This window comes from Netta rufina (genome assembly GCF_964035555.1).
Source record: "Netta rufina genome assembly, chromosome: 3".
Taxonomy (NCBI): Eukaryota; Metazoa; Chordata; class Aves; order Anseriformes; family Anatidae; genus Netta; species Netta rufina.
Window position 1 is genome coordinate 36,831,418 of NC_140125.1, and position 27,480 is coordinate 36,858,897.

A 27,480-nucleotide genomic window follows, 5' to 3' on the forward strand; every position below is an offset into this window, starting at 1 on the left:
TAAAAAATGACAACATCAAAAGAAGATGGGAGGATACAGTGGGCAGAGTATAACCTTCAGTTATCTTAATACTAATAGACAGCTCTGAGACAACAATCCCCAACAGGTAATGCTCAGTTTGACCTCAGCAGCCACTGGCTTCCAACAGCTCCTGAGCTTTACATTCATGCTTACTAGCCATCTTTTTATTTCTCTCATATCTTTCTACTTCTCTATTTCCCAAGGAAAAAGTCTGTAGTTGCCCAAGTACTGAAGCAAGGTGACTGCATTAGCTGTCTTTTGCTTTGTATCTTTGTTTCTTAAACAGCCAACTGGCTAGGTGACAGAAACTGTCTGAATGAGAGATTATAATACAAACAGCATGCTTTAAAAGTAGCCATTTATTAGAATGTCTTTTTTCCCTCCTCTTTTTCTTGGAAAGCAAGTCACCTTCAATCCATCTATCTCCATTGAATGAAATTTAGCAGGAGAGGGATTGTACTTGCATTCCCTGAACTCCCCCAGCTTTCATTTGTTTTTGGAATGTGCTTGGAGAAATTCAATCTTTGCTACTCTGTGGAATCAGATCATTGCTTTGGAATTTTAGGAAAAGACACAGACATAATTGCCATAAACAGCCTTTATGATTAAGCTCTACAGTGATGATGGTAACTTCATTGTAATTATTCAGTACCTTAGAATTAACACGCAAAACCCTTGTCTTTGGACTTTTCCATCTGGTCCTTTCTTTATCTCTCTCATTTTTTCCCTGTCTAATTCAATGACCATAATAAATAACTAATGAACAACTCTTCTGATTTACTATCTTACAACCATCCAGATAAGCATCCTAATGTGAACGTTGTACAATGAGATTTAATTTCTTATGCTCCTGCAAATAGCTGTTGCTGTTTCTGTGGGTCCCTCTCTTTCTCAGCCTGTGAATCCCATTCATTGAAATAAGAACTTGGTTCACAGAGGGAAAGAAAGGCACAGAAAATTGCACTGGGATTAGACCCTGTTGCCTACAGCTTAGTTACGGCAGTGAGCTCCTAGGAGTCACACAAGTAGCCTGACTACCATCTGTGCACAAGAGCAACCATGAAGGTGCCATTCCAATGTAGTGGTTTTGTGTCAACACATGCCATTTCAGGTGCAAACATTTCAGTTTCCTCACTAGAAACAACCTCCCAAAGCTTTGCCTCCTTTGGTCTCCAAAATCCAAAGCCAAAGGCATCCTGGTCTGCAGACTCTCAGAAGCAAAACATTAATGGATGTATAACCAACCACTGCAAAGTAGCCTGGCCTATTCAGCCATAAGTAAAGCTGACCTTAAACAGACATTAAACCTAAATCTTCCCACTGGAACAGAGCCATCATCAGTGACCTCCATGAGTCTCAGAAGAGTCCTCTTCAATCCTTATTAAGCACACTTTATGACAGTGACTCCAGATGCTGGAGTGTCACTTGTGTAAGCTCATCATATTTTTATGTAGTTAAGTGTATTGCCACCTTTCCATCTTTCATTCTGATTTTACACTGCTAATTTTTTCCTTAAATATTCCATTGTTACTACTTTAATTTATACTTCCTATTTCATCCATACTTACTCCAAAGTGAACTGGATTCCAATCAACAAATCCTCATTTTTTTTTTTTTTTTTAATTTTAAGTCCAGGCAACCAAAATTGCTTTTGAATCAAATTCTTATGGGAACTTTTCCAGTTGATTCACACATAGTCTTCTCTCCTCTTTTCTTTCTTTAAATATACCACTCTGGCCAAGTATGTGTTTACCCTGGGTTTGTGACTTTTAAGCTTCATCCAAATGTCTATAAAGAAAAATGTCAATGCAAAACTCTGCTCTTTTACATCTGAAATGTTGAACGAATTCAAATAAAGACATTTCTTTCTTTGCTGCTATTAACATGATCTTCATATTTTTTCAGTTTCATTTATATTAAACAGCTTCTTTTCTTTCTTCGTCATTTTTTTTTTTAATGTCAAAGGATCTTTTCTCCTCTCTCAAGCCCAGTGTGTCATTTTGGGTTCCTATCAGGGAAACCAAAATTGTCCAGCATACAGAATACTGGACCAAGAGTTCTTAAAACTTGTCTTTTGACTTTGCTCCAATCTGACTGTGTAATATTGACCTTTTGATTCAGTATATTTGATGTTTTCCTGGAGTACAAAATAAGTTATGAAACAGTTGGTGTTTGTTACCCAGTGGTGCTGTAAGATTTTTTTAGTGGTTACAGAGTGCTTTTGGCTATAAGTTGTTGGCTATAAGTTGTTAAAGGGTATAATGTGCTATTGAAACAAGTTGTTACTGTTAACGGCAAACTGTGCCTCTGCATCAGGAGAGGAGAACTGACCCTTGATTTTTAACCTTGGCAGTTCTTTCAGTAAGGCTCTGGACTAGATTTGTAAAGGTATTTAAGCATTATCGTAGTTAATGTTTCGAGACCTAAGAGATTTATGGTTTGGAGACCAAATTTATTCTTTTCTGAAAAGACCAAGAACTCTTATTTCCCTAACACCTGCTGATTTAAAATATGCAAAGAAATGCTGAAATACCTTTAAACCATCTGGCCCAGTATTACTTGCTAAACATTTTATTCTCTTAGAAAACAGTATGTGTCTAAATTCAGCTGCCTTGTTAAACTTGGTATCCTTCTCTGTGACTGATTCTTGGCATGTTTCCTTCTTTGTTATTTGTGGCTGCTGCCTGCATAGGACCTGCTAACTAACCCCTCCTCCTGTAAGCAGGTGAGTATCACTGTCTGCCTTCTGATCCTCTCTTAGTGCTTGGGAAGATCACGCACTGCACTGCACTGTTACAGGATCATGCCTCGTCTCATGCCAGTTTTTCATATGTCCTTGCACCGCTGTTTTCTGGGTGAGGAAAGTATAAATAAAATAGAAATTAAAAAAAATAATAATCCTTTGGTTGTATCAGCTCTGCAATAGGAAGACATAGTGCCTTTCTTTCAGTTAGCTATAACCTCATTGTGCTTTCTGCCCATGTCTCTGTAGTTCTCTTTTTGATGATCCTGGGCAAAAAGGCCAAGGACAGAGGAGATGTGAATGTGAACTCTTCTTTAACCATGATAATAATTTCTCCAGTGGAGAACAAAGGGGTTGTAAGGCAGCCTTCATTCCCACTGTTCCCATCTTTGGTGCATCTGCTTTGGACACGACTGAAGTCTTCAGATGTGTTCACCAGCCACAGGCTTCCTGATGAAGAAAATCTTTCTTTCTGTAGAACAAGGATGCGCTTCAGTTGGACAAAAGGATTTGTGCCAACTGAGAGGAGCAGAAGGGTTAGACTAGAGGGAAACCTACCACATTTAGGATTGCTGAAAGCCTCAGAGAGTTCAGTGCAAGATTGAAATAGTTTTTAGATGATGCAGAGATATCAGACTGCCAGTGTGTCTTCAAACTGGCTACCTCTCACTTTATTCATCATCTTAAGCAAAATTTGAGGGAGAACTTTTGGGAAGAGCAACACTCTCATAAGGGATTTTTCAGATGTCATCCCTCATGTCTTTATAAGAAAGCAGTCCTCACTGTGAGTGCTCAGGAAACTGTATCTAGGAAGTTTCCTCTGCCACTGGAGGAGGCTGATATGATCTGGGTCATGAACCTGGGTTATCATCATGGCAATGTGCACCATGAAGCAAGTCAGAGTGATAGAAATGGTTCCAAAAGTATTGACAATTACTGAAACCTAGCATACTGCTGTGGTACCAGACCACATGTTCTGCAGTTCACCAAACTCAAATTGTATTTGAAACAGTACAGCAGTATGAGAAATGTATCCCATATGTCTAGTCATATCAGTAGTGAATTTTTTAGCTGATCTTTGAATTTGCAATTAAAATCTCAAATCTGAAATACTCTTTGAAGCATATAACACAATATTAGTCCACATGGAAAGTTGGTAAAGCAAGATGGAATAAAATGTAGGGATGTTGTTTATTAGCTTGACAGCAGCTCCAACTGTTCTTGCTTTGCGTGCTTGACTTATCTCACAAAAGCTGGTCACTACTGCCCCCTTGCTCCTCTTTTTCTGTCTAAGAAAATGCAGATAGTCCATATGTAATCTGTTTTCCTTCAGCTAAATTTGAAATCTGGCTTCAGTAAAACCTGAGGCTTCATCTGCTTTTGCTTACACATAACTCCAAGTGTCTATAAATATCCCTCTCCTCAATATGAGTTCAAGAGAATATATTTTTAGATGAGACCAGCCCAATCCTTGGTCACAAGGAGTGGGCCATGTCTGAATAGTTCAGGTATTCATCTCTGTTGAACCTTCAGGGCTGGGGAATTGAAACGAGATGGAGACTGTTACACCAATCCCTGTTACATGGCTTTAGGGGAAACCATCTGAACACACACACACACACAGTGCGTAGACAAGCCCTGAAATTTTATTTAATTTTTTTTTCCTTGGGATGGGTGCTGAATAATGGTAACCAGTTGTGCTTGTCTGCAAACACTAGCCAGTGAGGGGCAGTGAAGCTTTTAAACCAGGAGCAAAGTACAGACCTACCAATACCTTTCTTACCTCTCACTGTTCAACAGCTGCCTATTGCCCTATTCCCCTGACATCTCTGCATATCAGATAATACATCCTGAGGGTGCACTGCTCTTTGCTTTTGTTAGTTTTCCTCAAAAATAACAAACTTGTCAAATGCTCAACTTTTCCTTTCTTAGAAACACTATTTGATATATCCCATAGAGATGCATTTTTTTTTTCTGCCAGGCTAGACACATTGGGTACCTCCAGCAGACCTATAGTGTGTGTGTCTTAAGGTGGTGCACTGTACCTGCTTATCAGTGCTGCTTAATATTGGTGGTGGCTCACTGCAACACATTTGCATGCAGTTGTCTGTTGTATGAATCCTTTGTATATCCAGTAGCAACACAAGCTGAGTGTAGCTGGTTGTAGCATGAACTCAAATGACAAGTAACAGTATGAATCTCTCTATGGCTTACATTTACATCTTAAATATTTGCATAAAAAAGAATTTTGAAGTGGGTTAATCAGGAGAGTAATAAACCGTTCAAAAACATCATATTAGGAGTTAGTAACTAAATCAGACACTAACAGAAGGAAGGCCTGAACTGCAGAACTTTCAGTCCTGGGAGTTAATGCTGGGAATTCCATGATTGCCGTGGTCTTACATCTTTCCACGGGTGTCTGCTGCTGATCTCACTCAGATATGGGAAAGCAGGGTAGATGGACCTCTTGGTCTGACCCAGCATGCTTGCTGTTATGTCCTAACAAAGAAGAGAGATTGTTAGCTTGTTGGATGCATTCAAAGCTGGATTATACTCATTAGTTTCAAAATCTCAAGCAATGACAATATGGGTATCATGAAAATGCATTTTTGAAGAGGTTCCAGCAGCTGCTAGCTGGGAAGATAAAAATGGTCCTGTTTCCAATTTCCTCTTCTCTGTTGGTTACAAGGGAGCTATTATCGAGGATTACCACTTTTTATCATTATCTCTACTCCGTTTAAGGAATGGTGTTAAAAGACACTCAAAGTAACTACAGAAAGCCAATCTCTGGAAATGATACAAAAGTCCTGAGTCTGGTACGTAGGCAGGACAAGGAGTCAGAGATTTCTGGATGGTCAGACTGGGTCTGCAGTTAGTTTTTATGTTCTATGTCAAACATTTTGGACTGGGATTTTCCAGGGTTTTCCAAAGTGGTGAGTTTGGCAACAGGGATATATAGAAAACTTTGGGAAAAGGTAGTTTCTTCATGATTAATGGTAGTAATTCATTTTAAAAGAGAGGCTAGTTCTCATGTAGATTTTGACCTTTTGGTAAAATACATTTGTAAGATAAATGCCATCTTGTCCTACTGTTTGCATCTCCCGCATAATATGGATTGGACTGGCCCAGTGGCAGCCTTAAGAGACGGTGGGAGCTTTATTCCTCATAGGGCTGCAGCCTTTCAAAACTGCTGTGTAAACTCTGCAGGAAACATCCACAGAAGGATATGCTATGACACCAGTGGGCTTTACCATCATGTGCCCAGTTTTCCTGTCACCCTAATTTTACACCAGAACACCATAATAATACAAGTGATGAGTATAATAATACAAGTAGATGAGTCCAATAGGTTGGAATCAGGTCCGGTATTTTCAGTCAAAGATGATCTTACAGGTTTTAATGAGTTACTTCTGTTTGTCTAGTAATACAGGCTCTGCTTACATGTCTTCTGGCCTTCCTGTCTCCTTTTCTCACCATGTGGGTGGATTTTCTCAAGTTGGGATGTTGTGTTTTGTGTTTTTTGTTTTTTTCATCACACTCAGCTAAATCTATCAATGTTGAGTGAGTAGATAAGGAAAAAACATGATACTGACTGTTTTCCCCCTTTTTGAATTATATGCAGAAAGAGATGGGTTCAACAGAAGACCTTTACCTCTCCACACGGAAGGTGAAAGAGCTCTCTGTGATTGATGGCCGGAGGGCCCAGAATTGTGTCATTCTCCTTTCCAAGTAAGTGTGCTGAGCCTTAGCTCACAGCATGTGCTGTGGTCAATGTAGAGGCAAGAGGGAATGAAATTTAACAAATGGACATGTTCTTTTCTCACCTAGACCTGCTGTCTAATACCTGTTGCACTTCAGACAAACCTCTCTTGCAGTGTGATAAAAGCACATGCCTTTGGTGAAGTGTTAGCTCTCTTACTACACACACACATATTCACATACACATTTTGTGCATTGAACAGATAAACATAGACACCAGGATTTATCTGAATACTCATCACTAGAAAACTGTCAATACTTATAGGCAGATGAAAGCAGCTGCTTGGCAGTGCTTCTACTTCACTCTACGTGATGTGTCCCCCACGCTTTTAGTATGTCATTTGGCTCTGCTTGTTCTACATGTTGTTTTCTAAATGTTAATGTGAGCATCTCCCTGGAATACAGCAGTGTTGAGAGTGGTGTTCGTCTTTGTTATTTTTGGCACTTCAAGGGAAAGATGATAAATGTAAGAAGAGATATTCAAGAATTAGGTCTTGTATTTGCAAGGTAGGCTTTGGAAACCATGATCTGTCTTTGCATGCTCCTGCAATGACTCTAATGTCTTAAAATGTTGTGACATCAGAGCTCTCTAGGGTTTTCATGATTTTCTACCAACAAGAGTACTGGGCTGGATGTCACTGAGCAGCAAATTTGTGCAGGCACTGATCCACCCAAGAAGGTTGCTTTTTCTGCCAGAGAAAGGATAGCAAGGCTGGTGACAGGTGCTGGGAAACCTGTGACAGTACTGCACAAGTTAACAGTTTAACTGATCAGCAGAAAGTACAGTTTCATGTGATTGCTTGTCTGCTCTAGCAAAGTAACAGTTAAAAGCAAAGTTGCAGCCCGACCACCAGGATTGGAATATGTTCTTTCCACTGCTTAGTGAAAACCATGGAGGCTCTCTCATTATGCTGCTTATGTGGCGTTAGCCTGCATGTCAGCAGGACCCCTGCCATCCAAACTAGCAAGGAGAGAAGGCTTACATTTCTCTCCCTGCAGTATTTGCCAACACATGTCTTTGCTGGTGTTGGCAGCTGTCTGCAGACTCAGGCAGAGGGATGCTGAAGGTATGGGGGCAACAGGATTTTCATGCTGTTTGACAGACCTGTGAAAGTGTGCCTGGGTTCAGATTAAGTCATGTAAGCACATGAAACATTTCCTAGAGTGGTAACGTAGTGTGTGCAAGTGGCTGGGCCGAGGAGGATCCAGGAAGGTGACTCGCCATGACTTGCTATGACACGAGATGTTTATTTTTAAATATTTGCTATCCCCAGAACAGAAGTGGTACGGATGGCATCAACATGTTTGTCACCAATCACCTCTTCCACCATATAAATCTGGCCTAATCCTCTCTAAACAGTGAGAGAGAGACAAAGGACAGTCCCTGTGCTTTGTCTTTCCCCCTGTTGCCTCCAGAAAAGCGGCCTTGCAGCATTAGCCTTGCTCTTCAGGGTACACAGCATGTAGTCACTCCAGGTGTGCCATGACACCCGTCTGCCTCAAGTTGCTAGTTTGGACTCAAGAGCTGAAAAGCTGTGTTTTGTGTCCGCCACCTTCTCCACTAAGAAATATACTGGTCTTATTGTTAGCAGGCCTAACATGGATGACGGAGATTTTGAGGCTGATCTCACTGCCCCTAAGGATCCTGCCAGTTTGCATCATACCCTGTTAGCTTTGCTGTGCTATGCTATGGGAATGGCCCATCAGCAGGGCTATCACTGGCTTAGATCATTTAATGTTTGTAATGGGTAGTGTTACACCCAGGATATCTGAAAGATCTTACAGCTTGGCACAGGATTGCTACTTCTTCCCAAACCTCCCTTTCAAAGCAACTAGAAGAGCAAAAATTACTGGAAACTAAAATTGCACCTCTGTCTATATTCATGCCTCTAACTACTGTTTCTGCTTATGTGGATCTATTGTTAAAGATAGCAATTGGGAGGATTGGCCGTAGACAATAATTGACAGGATTATATGACTCCTTCGACCCCTTGCAGCTTATTTATTATTTTTTTTTCATTATTCCACTTCTTCCTCCTCCATTAGGTTAAACCCTGAAAGACACTCCCAGCCAAACCATCCCTGGCTGCTGCCATGTCCTTGCTTCTCCTGCAGCGCACCTTACACATGCACTTGTGGGTGTGCACACACACAGTGAGAAGAGATTTAAAAATGGTGACAAACAAAGAGAGTTTGTGCAACCCTGAGCTGGAGCTCCAGCATTCAGGTTGCCATAGCATCTGCCAACAGCTGTTTCCAATTTACTCTAACGGTGCATTTATCCCTGTAGTTTATTCCCCCTTTGTTTACACTAAACTGTCGTGTCCTTTAAAGTAAAATAGCTGCATGGGTTGGGTTTTCTTTCCCTCCACTACTCAAATGTTTTTGTTTTACTAACACTGTGTTAGAAGGGGTCAGGCAGAGCTCATATTTCATATGGTCCAACAAGCCAAAACTTAGCTAGAGTGAGAAATATACGTCTCTTGCTTTTCTTTCACAGAGAGACTGGAGCATGGTAGGCTGAAATGAGATGAAAATTGAATTGTTAGCTAATTTTTGCTGACACTTAACACTGGAATTTGTAAGATCTCCTCCTTGTTCTCATCTCTATTTTATAGAAAGCTTTATTTCAGCTATTTGATAACAACATTCAGTTTTCCTTCAATGGAAGGATGTACTTGTCCATGTTCAGTGGGGTCTGATGGACCCAGAACCAAGCTTTGTCCCATAGGCCAACTGTAAGGGTTTGAACAGGCACAAGATCAGTTGATCTCACATTATTTCCAGTAGGCCATAATTCAACCAAGACATGGAACCATCTGTCTGTGGTGAGTCCAGGCGCCCACCGTCTTTGAGTTTGGCTTTCTTAATGGTGTTTCCAACATACGGTTATTTCTGTCACACTGGAAATCTGCTATCCCTCATGAGTTTCCTGATGTCTTCAGTTTCCACCAGGCTGGAGATTTACTGTCAGACTTGTGTGGTCTGGAAGAGCCATCCCAGATCCCTGTGCTTCCCTGCTTTCACCTCACAGCTGGAAATTTCTCTGACCTCTCTCACCAGTATGGCTTCTCTCCCTCTATTACTTAAGCAACATAGAGTATTTTCACTGCTCTAGTGTTATTGTTGTAGCACATCTTTAAATGTTCTCTGCAGAACACGCCTATAGCATGCATCTAAGAGAAATGCTCTGGTTCTGTGAGACACATTGCTCACGTTGAACATGGAGGTTAAATGTATATTTATGGAACATTTTTGCACAAGTTATTTTGCTTGAATTCCAGCAAAATCATTATGTCAAAGCTGTTCTAGACGTGTTATTCCTGTGGCCCAGCTAGTTAGCAGAAACCTCCTCAAGAGGCTGGAAACAGTAGGAATGCTAGGAAAATGTCATAAATATAGTAGCAGGAGAAGGCTACGCAATCTAACTACATAAAAATAGTTTTAAATGTGAATATCATAGTCATTAGATACTGTGAACCGGGCTTAGAAGGCAGCTTTACTAAATGTTTGTGGCTTTCGTGATTGTTGATTCAAACATCTAGCAGTAAGGGAGAAGGGACCAGTGCATCATTTCCAACCAGAACACTAAAGAGACTGAGTATTTTTCTCACAGAGCTCTGCCTTCTCACAAGTTCTAAACCCTTTCAGCTCAGACGTTAACAGTACATGCTATTCAGTCAATGCCAATCTCCATGTGCTCCTTCTGCTGTGCCCCCAACCCCTGCGTGCCTTTCTGCCATGTGGCCATATATTGTTCACCCTTATATCAAGGCAGATCCCAAGCATGATGGTAGTTTGGGGTACAGATCATATCCTGATGCAGAAACAGGTCATTGAACTTAGCAGTTCAGTTTCTTGATGTGCTGCCTTGAAAAACACTAGGCAATAAACACCACTTCTTGGTTTCCTGGAGGATTTTTTTGTTTTTAAGTAAATGTCCACAATAAATGACTTTAACTGCTATCCAGAGTATGATAAACCCCAGGGTTAAACTGAACACGTCAGCCAATGCTGTCCTGTCTTAGACCATGACCAGGAACCAGTACGTAGGGCTGTCACAAAGGATGAACCACTGTCTCATCAATACACCACTGTAATTTGGAGATTGTCAAGTTTGTCCCTGCTTTGCTCTGCTTGGCTTGGAAAGATGGCCATCTCAGATCCTTCACAGCAGGAAACTGAGAGTGTTTGGAAGGAAAGTATCTTTGCCACTCATGAGCTTTCTCTGAAGGAGTAAAAGAAAGGCCTGTTTCTTTATGCACTTAGCAAAATACTTTCACAATGAAGTGCTGAAGAAAAAAAAAAAGAAAAAAAAAAAAAAAAGGCTTCAGTATCTTCTGGGTGAATTTGCAGTTAGACTAGCCTGACAGCCTGACATTCCTGAATGCTTCTTCTGAAAGTAGAGACAGTATTCCCAGAAGGTAGCTATTTAACATCAGCATGCAGCTTGGCAATCATACAGGACCTTAGGAGAGCTCAGGAGTTAGAGAAGCTTCGTGTCCCAAAGTTTGGGAGCGAATTAACTAGGAGACTGTGCGAAATGAGTTGTGGAGATGGAGAAGTCTGCAGTCAGCAAAAGCTAAGATTTGGATGAGCTGTATAAACTGGCTTTAGGATACAGCTAAGTATGTGCATGTGTGTGGGATCATGCTCACGCATGAGGAAGGGGCAAGGGCTATTTCACTGCCGCCCTCTGTACAAGCAGCAGCGTCACAACTACTACTGCTAGCATCTTTGGAAGCACTGTGGTTCAGTTCAGTTAGAAGAGGAAATGGTCTCAGTAAATGACAACCAGTCCCTTTCTCCAAAGAAAAAGGAAGAGTGGGAATGCAATCCATGTGGTATGGGATATTAATATAGCTGCAACAAGATTCAGGGCTCTCTGGTAGCAGGCAGCCACACTTCTTTCTCAAAAGCTAAGCAAGATCCAAGGAACAAACCCATGAAGTGACTCACATTTTCTTCTGTGGGGTAGATGGTTAATGAGCGACAAATATTCTGTTTTGACCCATGGGAGGGAGGAATGAAGGGGGGAGGTTACTGTGACTTAAATCAATGGGTATATTTAAGAAGGAAAAATGAGCGAGTGCTGGATGTCTGTAAGGGAAGTTGATGTAAAACTGCAACATGTCTCCCAGGCATGTTCAGAGTCAGGCTGCCGGCTTTCTCCGAGAGGATGAAACAATAAACCACTTGATGTCTGCAAGTGAAGCTGGTGTTAAATCAGCCGAGGTGTCCTGGGGAGATTAGTGATGAATTACTCTGCAGAGTCAATAGAGATTATTTATGAAGCCGGAGGGGATAGAGGGAGGCAGGCTAAGTACCATATCAGAAGTTATTTGGTACTTGTTGAGTTTTAACATTGCTTGAAGATGACTCAAGCAGTTGGACTTCCATACGCTGCCACCAGATGTATGGGTAAGGGGAGAAGGAGGGAGCATTCTCTGTAAAGATCCTTTTTGTTGCTCATCTGACCAGCATCAGGTCAGTGTTAAACAAAACCACTGTCAATGAATGAATGTGTTGCAACTGAGGAAAGGGCCACAGTATTTTATTCTGGTCACGTTTGCTTCCTGAGTTAGATCCCTGATTTGGTTAAGAAGTGTGAGGCAGAGAGAATACAGCTTGGATTGTACATTGTTCTGAATTGAGTCATCTTCAGCAGCTGGAGGAAGAGAGCCTGGATCTGCAAACCTTGTAAGAAAGTCATTGCAGGCTTTCCAATAGATCCTGGAATTACTGAAATGTAATTTCTATAGTGTAAATTTCTGGGCTATAGTTCCACTTTAACTTGATGTCTGTCCCACGTGAGTTTTAGGCTCTGAGGGATGCCTCTATTCAGTTCTAAATGGAAAGATTTTATGCATCTGCTTTAGGTTCCTCTTTAATCAGTTCACCTGTTTCTGTTTAAAGCAGCACATGTGTTTCACATTACCACTGGCCATCTTTAAGATCTACTGCATGGCTGGGCATGAATTTTGAAAATAGATGAAGAATCACTTGAGTAACAACTCTTTGGTCAGTATTCCAGCCAGTTTTTACTGGGAAGATCCCTGTTTTGTGCTATTGATGCTTGCAGCTCTTGAAACGCATCCTGCTTCCAACAAGGAACAAGCCCACTTCAGAAAAGTAATCTTGCTTTGCCATAAATTCTTCTGTACTTGTAATTGGATTGGTAATAATTGAGGATGCACACCTGCAGGCACTGTGACCCCATTACAGGCCTGTAAGTGACTAAGTTAAACTGTTTTCAGCAGGGGGCTGGCAAGCTTTCTGATTCTCTCTACTGTGGGCTAAACCATCCAAGCCAGATGGCAGGGCACAGCATCATTCAAGAAATCAAAGTGTTTGTATAACTGTCTGTCCTTGGGGCTCTCAATAATTTTTGAACAGATGATGTTTTAAAGTGTATTTAGTGGTGATGAATGGCGGCAGACAGAGAAGCTTGGAGTCTGAAGTCCTCAGGCTCCTGGACAGAATAGCGAGATCAGCAGTAATGTGAGCTACACCTTCTGTGGTATTAATGTGCCTCAAACCTTTCTAGCTGGTCTTGTTTACTGCACCCCCAAACACACAGAGGAACTTGCTCGATGTAAGGGGTGATCAGTGTAATAATTGCTTGAGTTATTTGCGTAAAAAAAAACATGAAACTCGCCCTTTCCCCCCCCCCCCCTTTTTTTTTTTAAACTTTAGTGAAAGTAGCAAAACCAAAAACAACAAAAAAACCCACAACATGCTGGCGTTCATGAGTTGGCCTGTTGTGTCTCCTCTGACAGGCTATGTGCCTGTGTCACAAGATACATGTCCGCTGTGTGAAGACCAGATCCTGGAAAATAAAGGTGCACTGTAACACTTTCCAAACTGTAGGCACCAAATTGTCTGGACATGTGTATGCGTGACTGCTAGGAGCCAGGCCTGCACCCAACAACATGCTTCTGAATCGTCATGTGGTAATAAGGTTTGATCAGCTCTGGGTCACACAACCATGAACTTTACAATTCATGATTATTAAAGCAAAAAGAAACCCTTCGGCGTTCTGATTGAGACAGTAGGACTTTTGCAAAAGCCCTTGTACTGAGGTTTGTTGTTTTGATCGGAATCAAACTGATGACTCAAAGCTAAAAGTTTCCAGCCTTTCACTGTAAAACTTCTGATCCTTCTATCTCATCCAAGTATGGCCTGATTTCGTAGGTTTTCTGGAAATTCAGTAGCCTTTATCTTACTTAGAAGGTATCAGTTTGCCCTCCTTGTCAAAAACAGACAAAATGACTAGTTAGGAACAGAGTGCAAGTAATTAATTAAGAGGTGTAATATTTAAAAGCTTTTAAATGTCTGCTGATTCATATTTTAGTTTCCAGCTGTTGGTTATATTGGGCAATATTAAAATGTTCTAAGTTTCTCAGATTTAGTAATATTTCCTGTCTGTACAAATAAAGTTTTGTTGGTTTTTTTTTGCTTTTACATAGTTCCAAAAATGTGATTCCATCCAAATGGCATTAGCAATGTGAAATTTCAACATGGAATTTGTTAACACAGAAGACAAAAACATTCTGGCTCATGCATCAGCCTGCCTCTCATTTATATTTGTATTTTCTCTTTCTGCTGTTAATTAATTATATTGATTGTAGAAGGCCCATGGAGACTGCAGACTTCACTCCTCAAATATTTCTTTTCACACTTTCCTGTTTCAGTCCCCAGATTGAGATTTTCTTGTGGATAGTCTTTTCTTTATAGTTCATTCAGTTCTGCCCTACTCTGCTAGTCAGTGATGAGGGTGTTGTGGGTTTCGGGATGGTAGGACAGATTTTTTTGCTTGCACATTTATTTGCTGTCTCCCACACTGAGAACTACTAAGTTCACTTCAGGCAAACTATCAAACATCCTCTCTATTATCACAAATTTTGACTGGTTCTGGTATGCCCTGGATTTCAAGTGGAGACCTTGAGGATTTTTTAATTCATTCTCTGTTTTCTTTTTACTGATTACCCCTACTCATTGCACACAGATAGACAGAAATAGATGGGAAGGATAATATATTTTTAATACTTTGGATAAGATCTTGGTTTTAAGGCTTGTTTCATATTGGATATGAAGTACAGACTTTTCTGTGCTGTCAGTTCCTTTTTCATCTGTGACTGCTGACAGAATGAATTTACCAAGCACAACCAGAAACCCTTTTCTCAGATCTGTTAGGGAAAGATCAGTGTCATTACTTGTTACCCTGGGAGACTCTTTAATATTTACAAGTAGAGGTGAACTCTACTGTAGACTAACAATCTAACAAGGTGAACTCTAATGTAGACTAACAATCACTTACTAGCCATGTGGATTTGAGGGGTTTTAGTACAGTAAAAACTTGATGAGGGAGGTATTTTGGTACAAGGGAAGTTGGAAGCACTTTTGATCTGTGAGGACCTGATTCTTCTTAATCAACGTATAATCTTCGATGTTTGATTAGCTGAAGGGGATTTAAAAAAAGAAAGCTGAAAACATGATCTGGAAAATCTCAGTCTTTACAACATAGCTTCATATTGGACCTTCCTCTGGTTCTTTTGTGCTTTTTTAGAGCAGCTTTTCAGACCTCGTTTTTTCTGAATTGTCAGAGTCACTTAAACTTTGCACTAATGGTACAATATTGATACTGTTGAAAGGCTGAAGCTGTCTAATGAAGAAATCAGACAAGCAATCTTGAAGATGGATGAACAAGAAGACCTAGCAAAAGATATGCTTGAGCAGGTGAGAACGATTACAGTCAGCTATATCTTATTCTGGATAATTTTCTCACTGCCTTTTTTCAGCTGAAGTGTGTACTGGTTCTGCTGGTATGTCTGCAGATTTACACTGCATGCTGGAGCATGAGACATGTTATTTTTCCCAGTGTCATCAAACATACTTCCCTCGTGTTTCCTTCCCTGTGTATTTCAGTTTGAATTTGATCCCTCGGGCTTTTGGATTTCATAACAGTATACTTTTCCTGATGCAAAATACACATGATTACTATTGGTGTGGGATTTCCTTTCATGCCCTCTCTTCTTACCTGTGACTTTCCTGTAACTCTTTATACTGTTGATCTTTTTCTTTTCTTAATCTCTTCCCTACCCTCTACCCCTCACCCCACTCCCCCAGCTTTTCCATTGGGAAATGTCATGAATCAGGCCATGTATGTCAATGGACTCTAACCTCTGAGAACTTGCATTCTTGCTAGAATGGTTAGAAAGGGAGTGAGAGACTTCTGTCCTCTGCACTTTGTTCACTGCATAGCTTGTAGGGAAACCAAGACAAAAAAAAAAAACACACAAAAAAAAAAAAAAAAAAAAAAAAAAAAAAAACACCAATTAAAACAATTAAACCACCATTGTCCCCATTTTTTTCCCCATTTATAGAGGGTGAAAGAGTGAAAGATGATACTTTGACCAAAGATGCATATGATAAAATTCTTTAGGAGTGTGCAAAGTTCTCAGCTCCATGACAAATGTGATTCCTTCTTTGTGTGCAGTCACAGTATTTAATCATACACAAAAGCTTTTCCATTTCAGAAATTTATAGCCTGCTTGTCATCTTAACTGAATGCTTGCAGCTGCTCTTAAGGTCTCTGTAAGCTTCTGATGCTCCACACCTTTAAATATTACATTTTTGAAGGGTGGGATAAGGTATTAAAGAAGTGGTGTAAAGCAAAGTGCTTGGTGTGCCTTGCAAGCAGTTTTCTCCATGTGGGTGTGTGCTGAGGTTGTGTGCATGCCAATATTTATAACAAGACTAAAGCACAGCTACCACCAGATATGTCAAAAATCTGTCAAAGTATGAGCTTTTAAGGTCAGCACATGAATAGCAGCTAGTGTCAGATACACATCTAGTGGCTTGGTTATTGTTTATTGTTTCCACAGAGTAGGGCAGGCCTGAGAGAGATAGATGAGTCTTTGTGTGTGCAGGATGGGTAGTTCACACTGATTGGGACGCATCCTGCTCCTGTTTGCACCAAGCTAAACTTGAAGTAAGTCTGTGGGAATCAAAGTTCTTTCTGTACTTTCCCTTGGTAAGCTACAGTAGCATTTGGCCTTTAGGATTTGGAAATGGGAACCCCCCCCTTGGAAACGAAAGTGAATCTAATAGGGTCAGGGAAGGATAAAGACAGAACAGCGAGCAGAGATTTAACAAAGGTCAGGTTTGTAGCCACAGCTGCACTTTCTTGAAGTTACAGTCGCATGGCTGAATCAAAGCAATGCTTCCCCATGGTGGAAGAGAAATCTCTCATTTTGGTGTTTGGTTTGTCTCTGCCACTCCAGCTACTGAAGTTTGTTCCTGAGAAGAGTGATACCGACCTGTTGGAGGAGCATAAACATGAAATTGAGCGCATGGCCCGGGCAGATCGTTTCCTCTTTGAAATGAGCAGGTCTGTTTGATGCATTATGTGAATATGCACCGAGTGCTTCCTAGAAGCACTTGTAATTGTTATTGAAAATGGATTGTCTAGCACTGAGGGGGAATATACAAGAGTCTGTGAGCCAGCATCATACCCTGCGTTTCCCCAAAGCCCACAAATATTACAAATGTTTGCATTCTTTACACAAACTTTTTATTGATAATAAACTCTCTTCATGCCGTCATTTAAGGACAGCCCCCTAATGACAAGCAGAAATCTGTCTCCTCTGCTTCCTTTGTTCACACAAAAAGGAATCTCACCACCCTCATATTTTAAGAGTAATGGGAATTCTTCCAGCTCGCTTTCATCTGGACCTCATGCCTTCAGGTCCTCCATTTTCCAAACTGTGTTGATTAAGTAGAGTTAGATTTTTGAACTACGTCCATAATCCCATGCACAGACTTTGTGGGACTCAACATCCAACAATTAGTTTATGTAGGCAATGTACTGGCCCTGGTCTTCAAAATATGGTTCAAGTTCAGTTCTGACTTTGCTCTACTTTTTGTACAGGATTGACCACTACCAGCAGCGGCTCCAAGCATTATTCTTTAAGAAGAAGTTTCCAGAGAGGCTGGCAGAAGCAAAGCCAAAAGTAGAAGGTATAGTTAAAGCCTCTGTTAGGAGCTGGATAAAGGGGCAGGAAAGGTCAAGAGAGTCTTGTCTTCAAAGGAAGTGCTGTTACATTGCATGCTATGGTTGTAAATCCAGTGAGTCCAAGACATGTCATGCGCTGGGAAACAAATTCTGTCTGACGTGCTTCTTACACCCATTGACTCAATAAAATCAGCATTGTGCTTGTTATGCTGTTTATATGACCTGACAGATATGTCAATACTACCAAGTATTACTGAGCTGCCAAAAGTTTCTATGGCCTTTCCATGCAGGTCAGCCTCCCCTTCTCACCCCCTAGTCTTTGCACCATCCCTGTCCTTGGGGCAGTTAGGATAGGTACCTCGAGATGGTGGTATTCTGGAAATGTGTTGCTTACAAGGAGGGGGTGCATGGCTCCTGTGCAACATCTCTGGTTATCAAAGAGAGGAGGAGAGTGTCTTCCACTCTGCATTTTCAGATGAGATCAAGCCTTCCCCCTGTTCTTTCTACCTATGTTTTCAGAGTGGGAAGTATAGGAGAACAGCCCCACTCCTGGGTTCAGAGGTATGGGTTAGATGGGGTGCATCTTCCTTCTAGTTGTCCTGGTTCTGGGCATGTGGACGAGGGAAGGACAGTACATGGGCAGACTACATTGTAGCATTTACTGTGCAGTAGTCAGATGGGCATTTAGGGCAATTCAAATTATGGGTTAACATATGTTAAAAACAGCCACTGTGCAATAACTTGTTCATTTTTTCCCCTCTTTTCAAGCCATTCTTCTGGCATCCAAAGAACTCATCCGCAGCAAACGTTTGAGGCAACTCCTGGAGGTGGTTCTGGCCTTTGGCAATTATATGAACAAGGGCCAAAGGGGAAGTGCATATGGCTTCAAAGTCTCCAGCTTGAACAAAATTGCAGACACCAAATCCAGCATAGACAGGTAGGCTAGAAGGCTCTAAATGAGTTACTGTGCTGCTGTGTCTTCTATCACAGCAATGAAAGTGAGGGGGTTTTTTGGTTGTTTTTTAAACTCTGTAGACCATTTAAAATAATTTAGCATTTAAGTAGTACTTTTAATTCTAAAATATTCTGAAGCTTTTAAGACCAGATATTAACAGACCACTCAAATTTTGCCATTTCTTTGGGCAGTGCACATCTGTTGTTGGATTGGGTTTCTGCAACACTGTGCAAAGATGACAAAATGTAGTATTACACAAATAACTGAAGTAAGTTTTGGGGGAAGGAGGATTTCTATGGAATTTGCCCTTTATACTAAAGGTTTATGGTCATGGTTTTGCAAAAAAAGAAAACATAAAAATCTCTGACCACAGTCTTACACATTCTGTGGAACGTGGGAATATGGCATGTGTTTCTGATGCAGAACTATCATAAACTGGCTCTCTACCTACACCAGCAATAGAACCACAAGGCATAGCTCAGTGAGACTGAGTTTGGTTAGATCTAGATCAGTTAAGGAAAATAGCTGTTTTTGGGGGGGAGTAGAAGGGAATATGCTGGAGCTTATTGTTTATGGATGTGGGCTGCAGGTCTTTATATTGTTACCCCGTGTTTTGCTCCACATCCCCATAGTGTTCTGGGAATTAGTCCATCTGTGACTGGGAAAAGAATATCACCTTTGGCTTCAGCAGCGCTAATCCCTTGGAGATTTCCTACACTGGTTCATACCAGCTTGCACCTTTCTTGACTTGTGAGACCTGCTGAGACCACAGTTGTGGTGAAATGACTTTAGGTTGTGACAGAATAAATAATGGCTGTAAGAAGCCATAGGAAATTCTTCCCTACCTAATAGAGTTTGAAATAACAGGACTCTGTTTTGACTACCATGATGTCCTTTCCATATTCCAAGGCTAACACTTGTGTAGCTAGCGTTGAACATTTTTTTAGCCTTAATGTAACTTGACTTGATTTTCCGTATATTAAATGTCCTCTGCAGATTCTGTGCTCTCTCCAGTTCCCAGGCTCTAGTCTGTGTGAAACAGTGACCATATGCTTTCTTGCCTGTCTGTTAACCACGCAACACCCACTTCAAGAAGCTGTTAGGGCTGGCTGCTCTCTCTACATACAAAATTCACCATTTACTTTACAAATCTTAAACCTGGTCCTGCATCTTACTCAATCTTATTTTTTTCCACTCCTACTTGAGCTGCCATTGCTTTTGTAGTAGGGAACCATCCTATATTTAAGTATATTTAATATAGCTATATTATTATATATAATAAATAATGTATTTTATATATATTACATATATATATTATATTATATTGTATTATATATGTATATAATATATATATAAATATATATTAATATAGCTATATTTAAGTTTTGCTATTTTACTGTAGGAATCTTTTTTGCACCTTCTTCAGTCTTCAAGAATCTTTTCTTCTTTTCAATGAACTCATTTTTTTCCACATTGCCTCTGAGAACAAATTCACTTCTGCCTTGATAGTTGATATCACTTTAGTTTTTTTGCTTGTTTATTCTCTGGAATATACGGGACGAAGAGTATAGTGTGTTATGCAATTTTCTTTTCCATTATACCATCTACACAGATGGCTGGAAGCATGCTGTTGTTTCTGGAATAAATTGAAGTGGAATATATCGCTTGGGGCTTTAGTAAGAATGGTTCATAAAGGGCTAATTCATTTTTGTCTGTGTTACTTTTATTTCAATAACAAAACTGCTAACTGCTGCTCTATTGCTTGTTTTGCTCAGTCAAGCACATTTCCTACCTAAATATTTTTCACTGTTTCGCCACAATCCTCGCACTTTCCTTGTCCTACTCATTACCATTTTCCTTCTCATTTCTTCCTTTTTTTTTAAAAGGAACATTACACTGTTGCACTACTTGATTATGATCTTTGAGAAGAATTATCCAGATATCCTAGATATTCAATCTGAGTTGCAGCATCTTCCAGAAGCAGCAAAAGTCAAGTAAGTCTAATCCTCTTGCTTATTCCCAGAGCTGGAGTTCCCAGTGATTTCTGTTAACTTAATGATTATTTGTTTTCTTTCTTTCTTTGCTGTCTAACAAACGCATGGCCATCCCTCCAGCTGGGGTACCTGAAATGCCTTTGCTGACATCTTTGATGTTATTCAGATGTAGATGACCAGAGAATTTTTGTCCAAAACCATTTGTGTAAATAAAATGACTACTTTATTCAGATATGTTTATATCTGCTCTGTTTCTGAATCAGATATTGTAACTAGGCTGGTTGTTGTTTGTAATTCACTCACCATACTTTGTGGCAGGTCATCTATGTCATGTGCCATTTTTTTCTGGAGAATTTGTTTAATTATCTGGATGATTTTCTGGATAATCCTAAACTAGAGTCAGTTAGGCACAGAGGCTAAATTAAGTCATTTTCAAGAAGATCCTTCAAAATTTTGCACAAATCAGTTTTGCACAGAAATTTCAAAAGAATTGTATTGTCTGCACAAATTTCAAGGATGATTTTTTCAATTTCTGTAGATGTTTGTTGAAAATGAATACACAAGCCATCCCCTAAAATGCTAGCATTTTTTTTCTTTACAAAGCACTGTTGGCACTGTTCAAAAATAACCTTTGCATATTATTTGCCCAGCTATGGTTCTTTGTACAGGGAACTACACCAGCTACTAAAAGAGGAGTTAAAGAAAAAAAAAAAAAAAAAAGTAGGCTCACCCCTAAAGACATTTATTAAGGCTACAGTGGTGTTTCAGAGGTGTAATCTACTCCTTAGCAAATACTTAGAGGAGATGCCTGCTGACTCACAAATAACTGCCAACTGGTTACCTGAAAATTAAATGTCTTTTTTCATAAAAGTCCTAGAGAAAATTTCTTGTTTGTATATGATGGGCAGAAAATCAGTATGCCAGTTGTGTCTGGGGAAGTATTTATTAACAGTAAATTTATATGCTCAGTTACAGTGCAAGTTTGCAAGGACTACAATATGGTAGAGATACAGATGGAAAAAATCAGCAATTTTTGGACCATAAGGAAGACGAAAATCACAAGTCAATATACTTATAATGGAACTTAATAGTTGACTGGTTCATGAATTGTATGCAGAGACAATCTGAGACCACAGTAATGTGTATGCTAAATCTGGGGACCCTGTAATGTGTCAGGCAGTTTTTTGCAGGCTGGCCACTCCTTGCTGGAGGGTCAGGCTCAGCTCACAGGGCAGATGTTCTGAGGGCAACCCCCTGCTTCTTCCCAGGAAAATCACTATCTTTAATGTGTCCACGGGCAAGCAGGATCTGCCTCATCTTACATTTCATGCAAAAAGCAACACAGAGCACGAACAGACCCCTTTCCCCTCATTTCTAATCATCTGCTGTGGCTGGTGCCAGAGACCGGATACCAGACTTGATGGGCCAATGGTCTGTTCTGCTACACAGTTCCTGTATTCCTGTGTAACACTGCTCTTTTTGTTTTATCTGCTCTGTGTCTGTCTCCTGTGCAGCCTGGTAGAGCTGGAGAAGGAAGTCAACAACATAAAGACCGGATTGAAAGCTGTTGAAGCTGTAAGTATCTGAAGGTTTCCAAAGCTCCATACTTAAAATATCTCACTCAGAATCAGGGGCACTATATATTTTATGATAAGAGAAGGTGCGCTTTCTTTTTCAGTTCCTTTCCATTCCTTTCCAGAATGCATTAACCAAGAAAAAACAAATAAAAGCTTCTCATGTGGAGCTCCTGCTGATGATCTTAGCAGACTTAGGCCCAATGAAAAGCTTGTTTGATCTCGGTCTGGAGAGTAAAAGGACAGTTTGACAAACGGCATGCACTGGAAGGAAAAATAAAATTCTTTCTCTTTCTTACTGAGGGATGGATGACTGCTGAGAAAATGTTTCACGTGCCTCTTGGAGTACTAGTAAACAGGTAGTGCACTGTTATATGCAACCCTAAAGTATCGTAAGCACTCCTTGGGAAAACAAAGGAAAAGACAGACTAGTTAAGGATGAGGGAGTTGAGCTGTCAAGCAAAGCTGAAATGTTCCAGCTATTAATGAAAACCCTTTAAGCTGGACTTAGGTTGCCTGTTTTTAATCTGTACATAGTGCAGAGACTCCCATCTCAGTAGACAGCAGTACAAATGGTGCATTGATGCAGCTGTGTATATTGAGCTGTAGGAGTTAAAAAGCTGAGGGTATGGGTCTGAATGCTCCCTTGAGTTACAAATTAATGTGTCATCTGTGATTCCCCTATACTGACGCCTTCTTTAGTGAGAATGGTGATTTTCTTCCTGGGGAATGGCTCTTGCCTTCCTGAAGTAGGAGAGCATAGTGTGGGACACCATGTTTGGTGCAAGATCTAAGAACTCTCATATTTGCTTCTTGGTTATGCCATTGACCTATATGCATGGCTTTGAACAGCCTCATGTTTGCTTCATTTCTGTGAAGGTCTATATGGCACTTAAAAATACCTACCTCTCACAAAGGCTGACATGGTACATAGCAAAATAGTGTTCACAAAATGCTTGAGGAAATAAAGATTAAATGCCAGCATTACTCTTTTCTCTCAGTCTCTTAACATCTCCCATTATCTGCACAAATAAATATGCTCTGCCCCTAAGAACAGAAATCTGTTACAAGGAACAAAGTCATATGTTCAGTTTGGTGCTGGCACCTCTTGCCTGTTGGATATACTGAGGCACAGGTAGTGCTGAAGAGAGGCAAGACAGAGGTCTTTGGAAGCCAAGAAGGTCCTTCCAGTGGTTAGCTGTTTCTTGCCTTTTCAACCAGGGTTTCTTTAGCCACACTTTTCAGTGTCCCTCTGTCTTCAGGAAGCTATGTTTTACTTGACTTTTTAAAATCAAGACAGTGTAATGCTAGTGGAGCATTCCAGATGTCTGACTCTGAGTGTCTCCAGTGTCTCAATGGGGGCAATACTGGTAACAGCAGCAGCTTTAATGTGTGACTTTCTTCCACATGTTCCAGGCGCGGGGCCTTAGCACCATCCTAGAGGAAAATTCTGTCTTCTGGCAGATGTCCTCTGCTGTTTGTCTGCAGCTCCTGCCATGGGACTGCTGGCAAAGGGACCGCTTTTGGGGAATCACATTGGGTGGTTTCTGTGAAATGATTACCTATCTAGAAGAAACTAAACCAGGACTCTCCAGTCCCCCATACCTGCTTTGAGACAGGCAGTGATGACTTCATTTTCCTTTCACCTGGCCTGAGTTTGGTTTGGATCCTGGGGATAGAGAAAGGACTGTGGGGCCTACCAGCAGCCTACCAGGTTCTCTGGCTGTCTCCAGCAGTTCATCATCTAATTAGTCAGTGATCCTCCTGGGAAAAGGCAAGTCTTCCAACCCTTATTTCTGGGTTGTTGGGGTAAGAGGAAGGCAGCAATGGGAAGAGATACTGCTGCATTCGCAGGAAGCCATGTTTGGGAATTAAAAGTACTTGTAAAGTGAAGGCTGACATAAAGTTCATGACTTGAAGAGAGGCCCAGTTTTGGCTGGGGCAGGCAATTCCCCCCTGTTGAAATGTGAGTACCTACTTCTGTTGTACTGTCTGTGATTGGGTTATTTGTCCTTTTCCCTTTGCAGCCAATTTTTCTTCTCTTTCCTATACATGGGTTCAGTGGGCAATCTCTCTTCCCATTCAATCACTGTCTTCCCCCCTCACTCTTTTTGCCATGGTATTTATCATCTGGGGCTGCCAGCACCTCCCAGTCTGCTTGCTCAATTCGCGGTTTTCTGGCATGTAAAAAGCGGCACTATAGCAGCAATAAGAGATCGCTGTCAGGTGGAAGGGGGAGGAGGGGAAGGTGCGATTCTTGATTCCAGTCCAGTGTGTTCTCACCACAGCCTTGGCTCCAGTGACTGAGAAGTTTCTTCAAGGCCCCTTAAGAATAGAAAGCTAAAAATAGTTTCACAGTCAGATGTTCTTAAAGGTACTATTAACCCTTCATTTTCATGGACTTGCAGCTTTTTTGTAAAAATAAGATACATTCCTTTGTCAAGACAGCTATTGCCTTTGTGTAGGATGCTCCCAGAACAGCTGAGTAATTCTTGGTCTTCTCCAAATCAGAAATGAATTCTGTCAGCGGAGCCCTTCTCTCGCACAACAAGGAGATCATGACCTCCACTTGAGAAGCCCCTGCCATGACTGAATAATTTCATGCCTACGGAGATCCAGCAGCCCGGACCACCAAGAGCAGTGCTAACTTGCTGTGCTGTTATGACTAGTAGAGGCCATTTCTAGAAGATACAGAGGAGTTTCTTATTCTCTGGCATTGCTCTTGGGCTGATTACATAATCATGCTGGTTACTTTTGTGGGTTTTCTTAATTTGGAAGAATTACTCTGCAGGGAAGGACTGGATTTGAAATTGAAGAATAGACAATCTAATCTTAATTTTACTTTGAAACACATTGCTCTCCAGTAACAGTCCCAAGTGCCATAGTTTTCAACAGCGTGAGTAAGATAACAAAACTATTACACTTACCTGCTCAAGGAGCAGAGGGGGCTAGAGAAGGGTGAGGGACAAGTAGAGCAACTTTAGCTAAAATTAACTTAAAAATTAGAATGAGAAAAAAATATGAGTAATTCTAGAAAGCATGTGAAGTGACATTTCCTTTATTTCTAAGGTCCAATTCAGAGCAATTGTAGCATAGAGGCAATGCACTGCGAAGTGATGTAACTGAATAGTACTCCTGGGACAATCTCTGATGGTGTATTAGGAAAACCAGTGGAGAAGAGGATGTAATATAAATCAGGGAAGGTAGCACTTCTTTAACATGGACTGTTCTCCAGCCACCTACTCATTGTTTTTCCTGTCACTTTTCTACCTTGTGGTCTTTCTTTGTAGTGGTTACATTCTTTTTCCAATTCACATCAGAAGAGAATAGATGTCACATCTGATTTTACATTGTTGATAGCCAAAGTCATTCTTTGCATTCATCAGTGCTGTAGAGCAAATCCCAAGGTGTTTCTCTGAATAGATTCTTATAAACCCACTCATTTGGCTCTGTGAAACACTATTTTGAGGACCAGTGACAGCGACCACCAAACATACATGTAGCTGAAGTTGCAGCCAGCAGGAAAATATTTTTTACAAATGGAACAGAAGGTCAGATCATAACTTGACCTGCTGTTTCATGCTGTTTTTCCCTACAGAGAAAGCATGACTTTATCATTCCCACTGATTATTCAGCTGAGAATATAGTTGAGTACCAGATTACGATTTCATTGTCCCCATGAGCCTGTCAACTGCACACAAGCTGAGCACAGGCATGGGAGAGTGCCAGTCTTACTGTAGTTTAGTCATTTTGAGAAGTTCTGTAGCTTTTTCAGTGCCTCAGGCATGGTGAATAGAATACAAGAAGTGGTGACATGGATAATCTTGGTTTAACACTAAAAAAACTTGAGCCACAAAGAAAGATTTTTTAAAAAATTATTTTATTTTTGAGTAGCAGACAAATAGAGCTTAATTTCTTATGGGATTATGTTTTGTTTTGTCCTATAAATCTTATCACAATAGCCACAGTTTATAACTCCATGACTTTTGTGACATCCAAGCAAATGCCTACTATTTAGCAGCGGGCTGGCAAATGTTGTACCTGATATTTTTATGCATGTTCTTCTGTAGGAGAACCAATTTTAGCATCTTTTTTGCTGTCCAGACAGTGCTTACCAAAGAACTATATCTCCTACTTCTTCTCTTTCAGGAACTGGATTATCAGAAGAGACGCATACGGGAATCAGGGGACAGGTTTGTTCCCGTCATGAGTGATTTCATCACTGTGGCCAGTTTCAGCTTCTCAGAGTTAGAAGACCTTCTCAACGAAGCTAGAGACAAGGTATGAATACCTCTTGAAAACATGCATTAAAATGGAAGCAGCAATTTCAGATGCTGGGCATATAGCAAAAACTATAATAGACACTGAACATGTTTTAGGCTGAAGTTTTCATCTTTTCCTAATCTAGTGTATAGCAATTTAGAACACATTTTAGGATTAAAAGAAGGTTCATCGTACTTGCCCACATTTTGTTAGCCTTCCTTAACATTATCTGTGTGTGACAGAGAACTGTGATGGCAATGTCCACGCCAGGATAGCAGGACACTGCCATGCTGTGGTGTTGAAGGGACAGCCTTTTAAGCAGTCTCTCAAAACCAGGTCCTTTGGTGATTGGATACAGAGCTGATAACTTTTAACTTCTGCTTCAGACTTCATCCCATCCTGCTCATTCAACTGGGGCTGTTTGGACTTCATTTCTTTCCTTTAAAAGTGCACCTCTGGGTAGTTTGATAATGCTGAATACCCAGTATTTTCCATTTGCACTCTCTGTTTCTGCTTGTATTTGATTGCAAGCACAGAGATCCCAAACACGCAGTTTGTCAGACCTTCTTGGATCCTTCTCACAGAGCCAGTACCAGGTGTGTTACTCTTCAGGTGCTGCTGTGATCATGTTGTACTTCCACTGTCTGCACCTCCTTTACCAGATTTGTACAGCTAAGGAGGTGCTTGCTCTTTGCTGGTGATTGGAGTCTGGCACTAACCCTCTCTGTCTCTCAGTTGAATGAGGAAGAATTTATAGGAAAAGATCATAAGCATATGAAAATGTTTAGAGAAGAGCAAGTTCTAAAGTAAACGGTATGTAATGGCAAATCTACCCTTGTTGGCTGGCATATTAAAAGTGCTTGGCTTTATGAAGCAAATGTGTTATTTCTTTTGGATTGAGTTGTTTCCACTGCTGGTGTCAGACCTTGCAGGGATACATAGCAGTGTTAAGGGACCTCTTGCATTATTAATGAAACCTGTGCCTTTGGGTTGGTAGGCCTTAGATTTTGAAGGACAGGCAAAATACAGGCCAAGGATGTGGAGAGTAAGAGTCCTCACTCATCCAGTCGCTCTTCAGTAATGCCATTCTGCAATTCAAAAGCATTTCCTTGCTGTGGAGATACTTTTGGTGACTCCCAGCTGCAAACAAGGGG

The 27,480-nt window shown here is 40.7% G+C and overlaps 1 protein-coding gene across 3 annotated transcripts in view; it reads left to right on the forward strand.

Annotated features, from left to right (window-relative positions):
• The window catches only part of DAAM2 (dishevelled associated activator of morphogenesis 2), a gene marked incomplete at its 5' end in the record, with an annotated part of 115,891 nt that overhangs the window by 79,261 nt on the left and 9,150 nt on the right, over positions 1-27,480 (forward strand). Inside the window, 9 exons of one of the 3 annotated variants that reach the window (XM_084284300.1) lie at positions 2,714-2,746; positions 6,387-6,493; positions 15,178-15,262; positions 16,810-16,916; positions 17,457-17,545; positions 18,309-18,477; positions 20,382-20,489; positions 22,004-22,064; positions 26,213-26,344. In XM_084284300.1, coding sequence (XP_084140426.1) covers positions 2,714-2,746; positions 6,387-6,493; positions 15,178-15,262; positions 16,810-16,916; positions 17,457-17,545; positions 18,309-18,477; positions 20,382-20,489; positions 22,004-22,064; positions 26,213-26,344 — 891 coding nt within the window. The remainder of the gene's footprint in view (positions 1-2,713; positions 2,747-6,386; positions 6,494-15,177; positions 15,263-16,809; positions 16,917-17,456; positions 17,546-18,308; positions 18,478-20,381; positions 20,490-22,003; positions 22,065-26,212; positions 26,345-27,480) is intronic. The other 2 variants (XM_084284298.1, XM_084284299.1) reach the window with 2 other exon arrangements.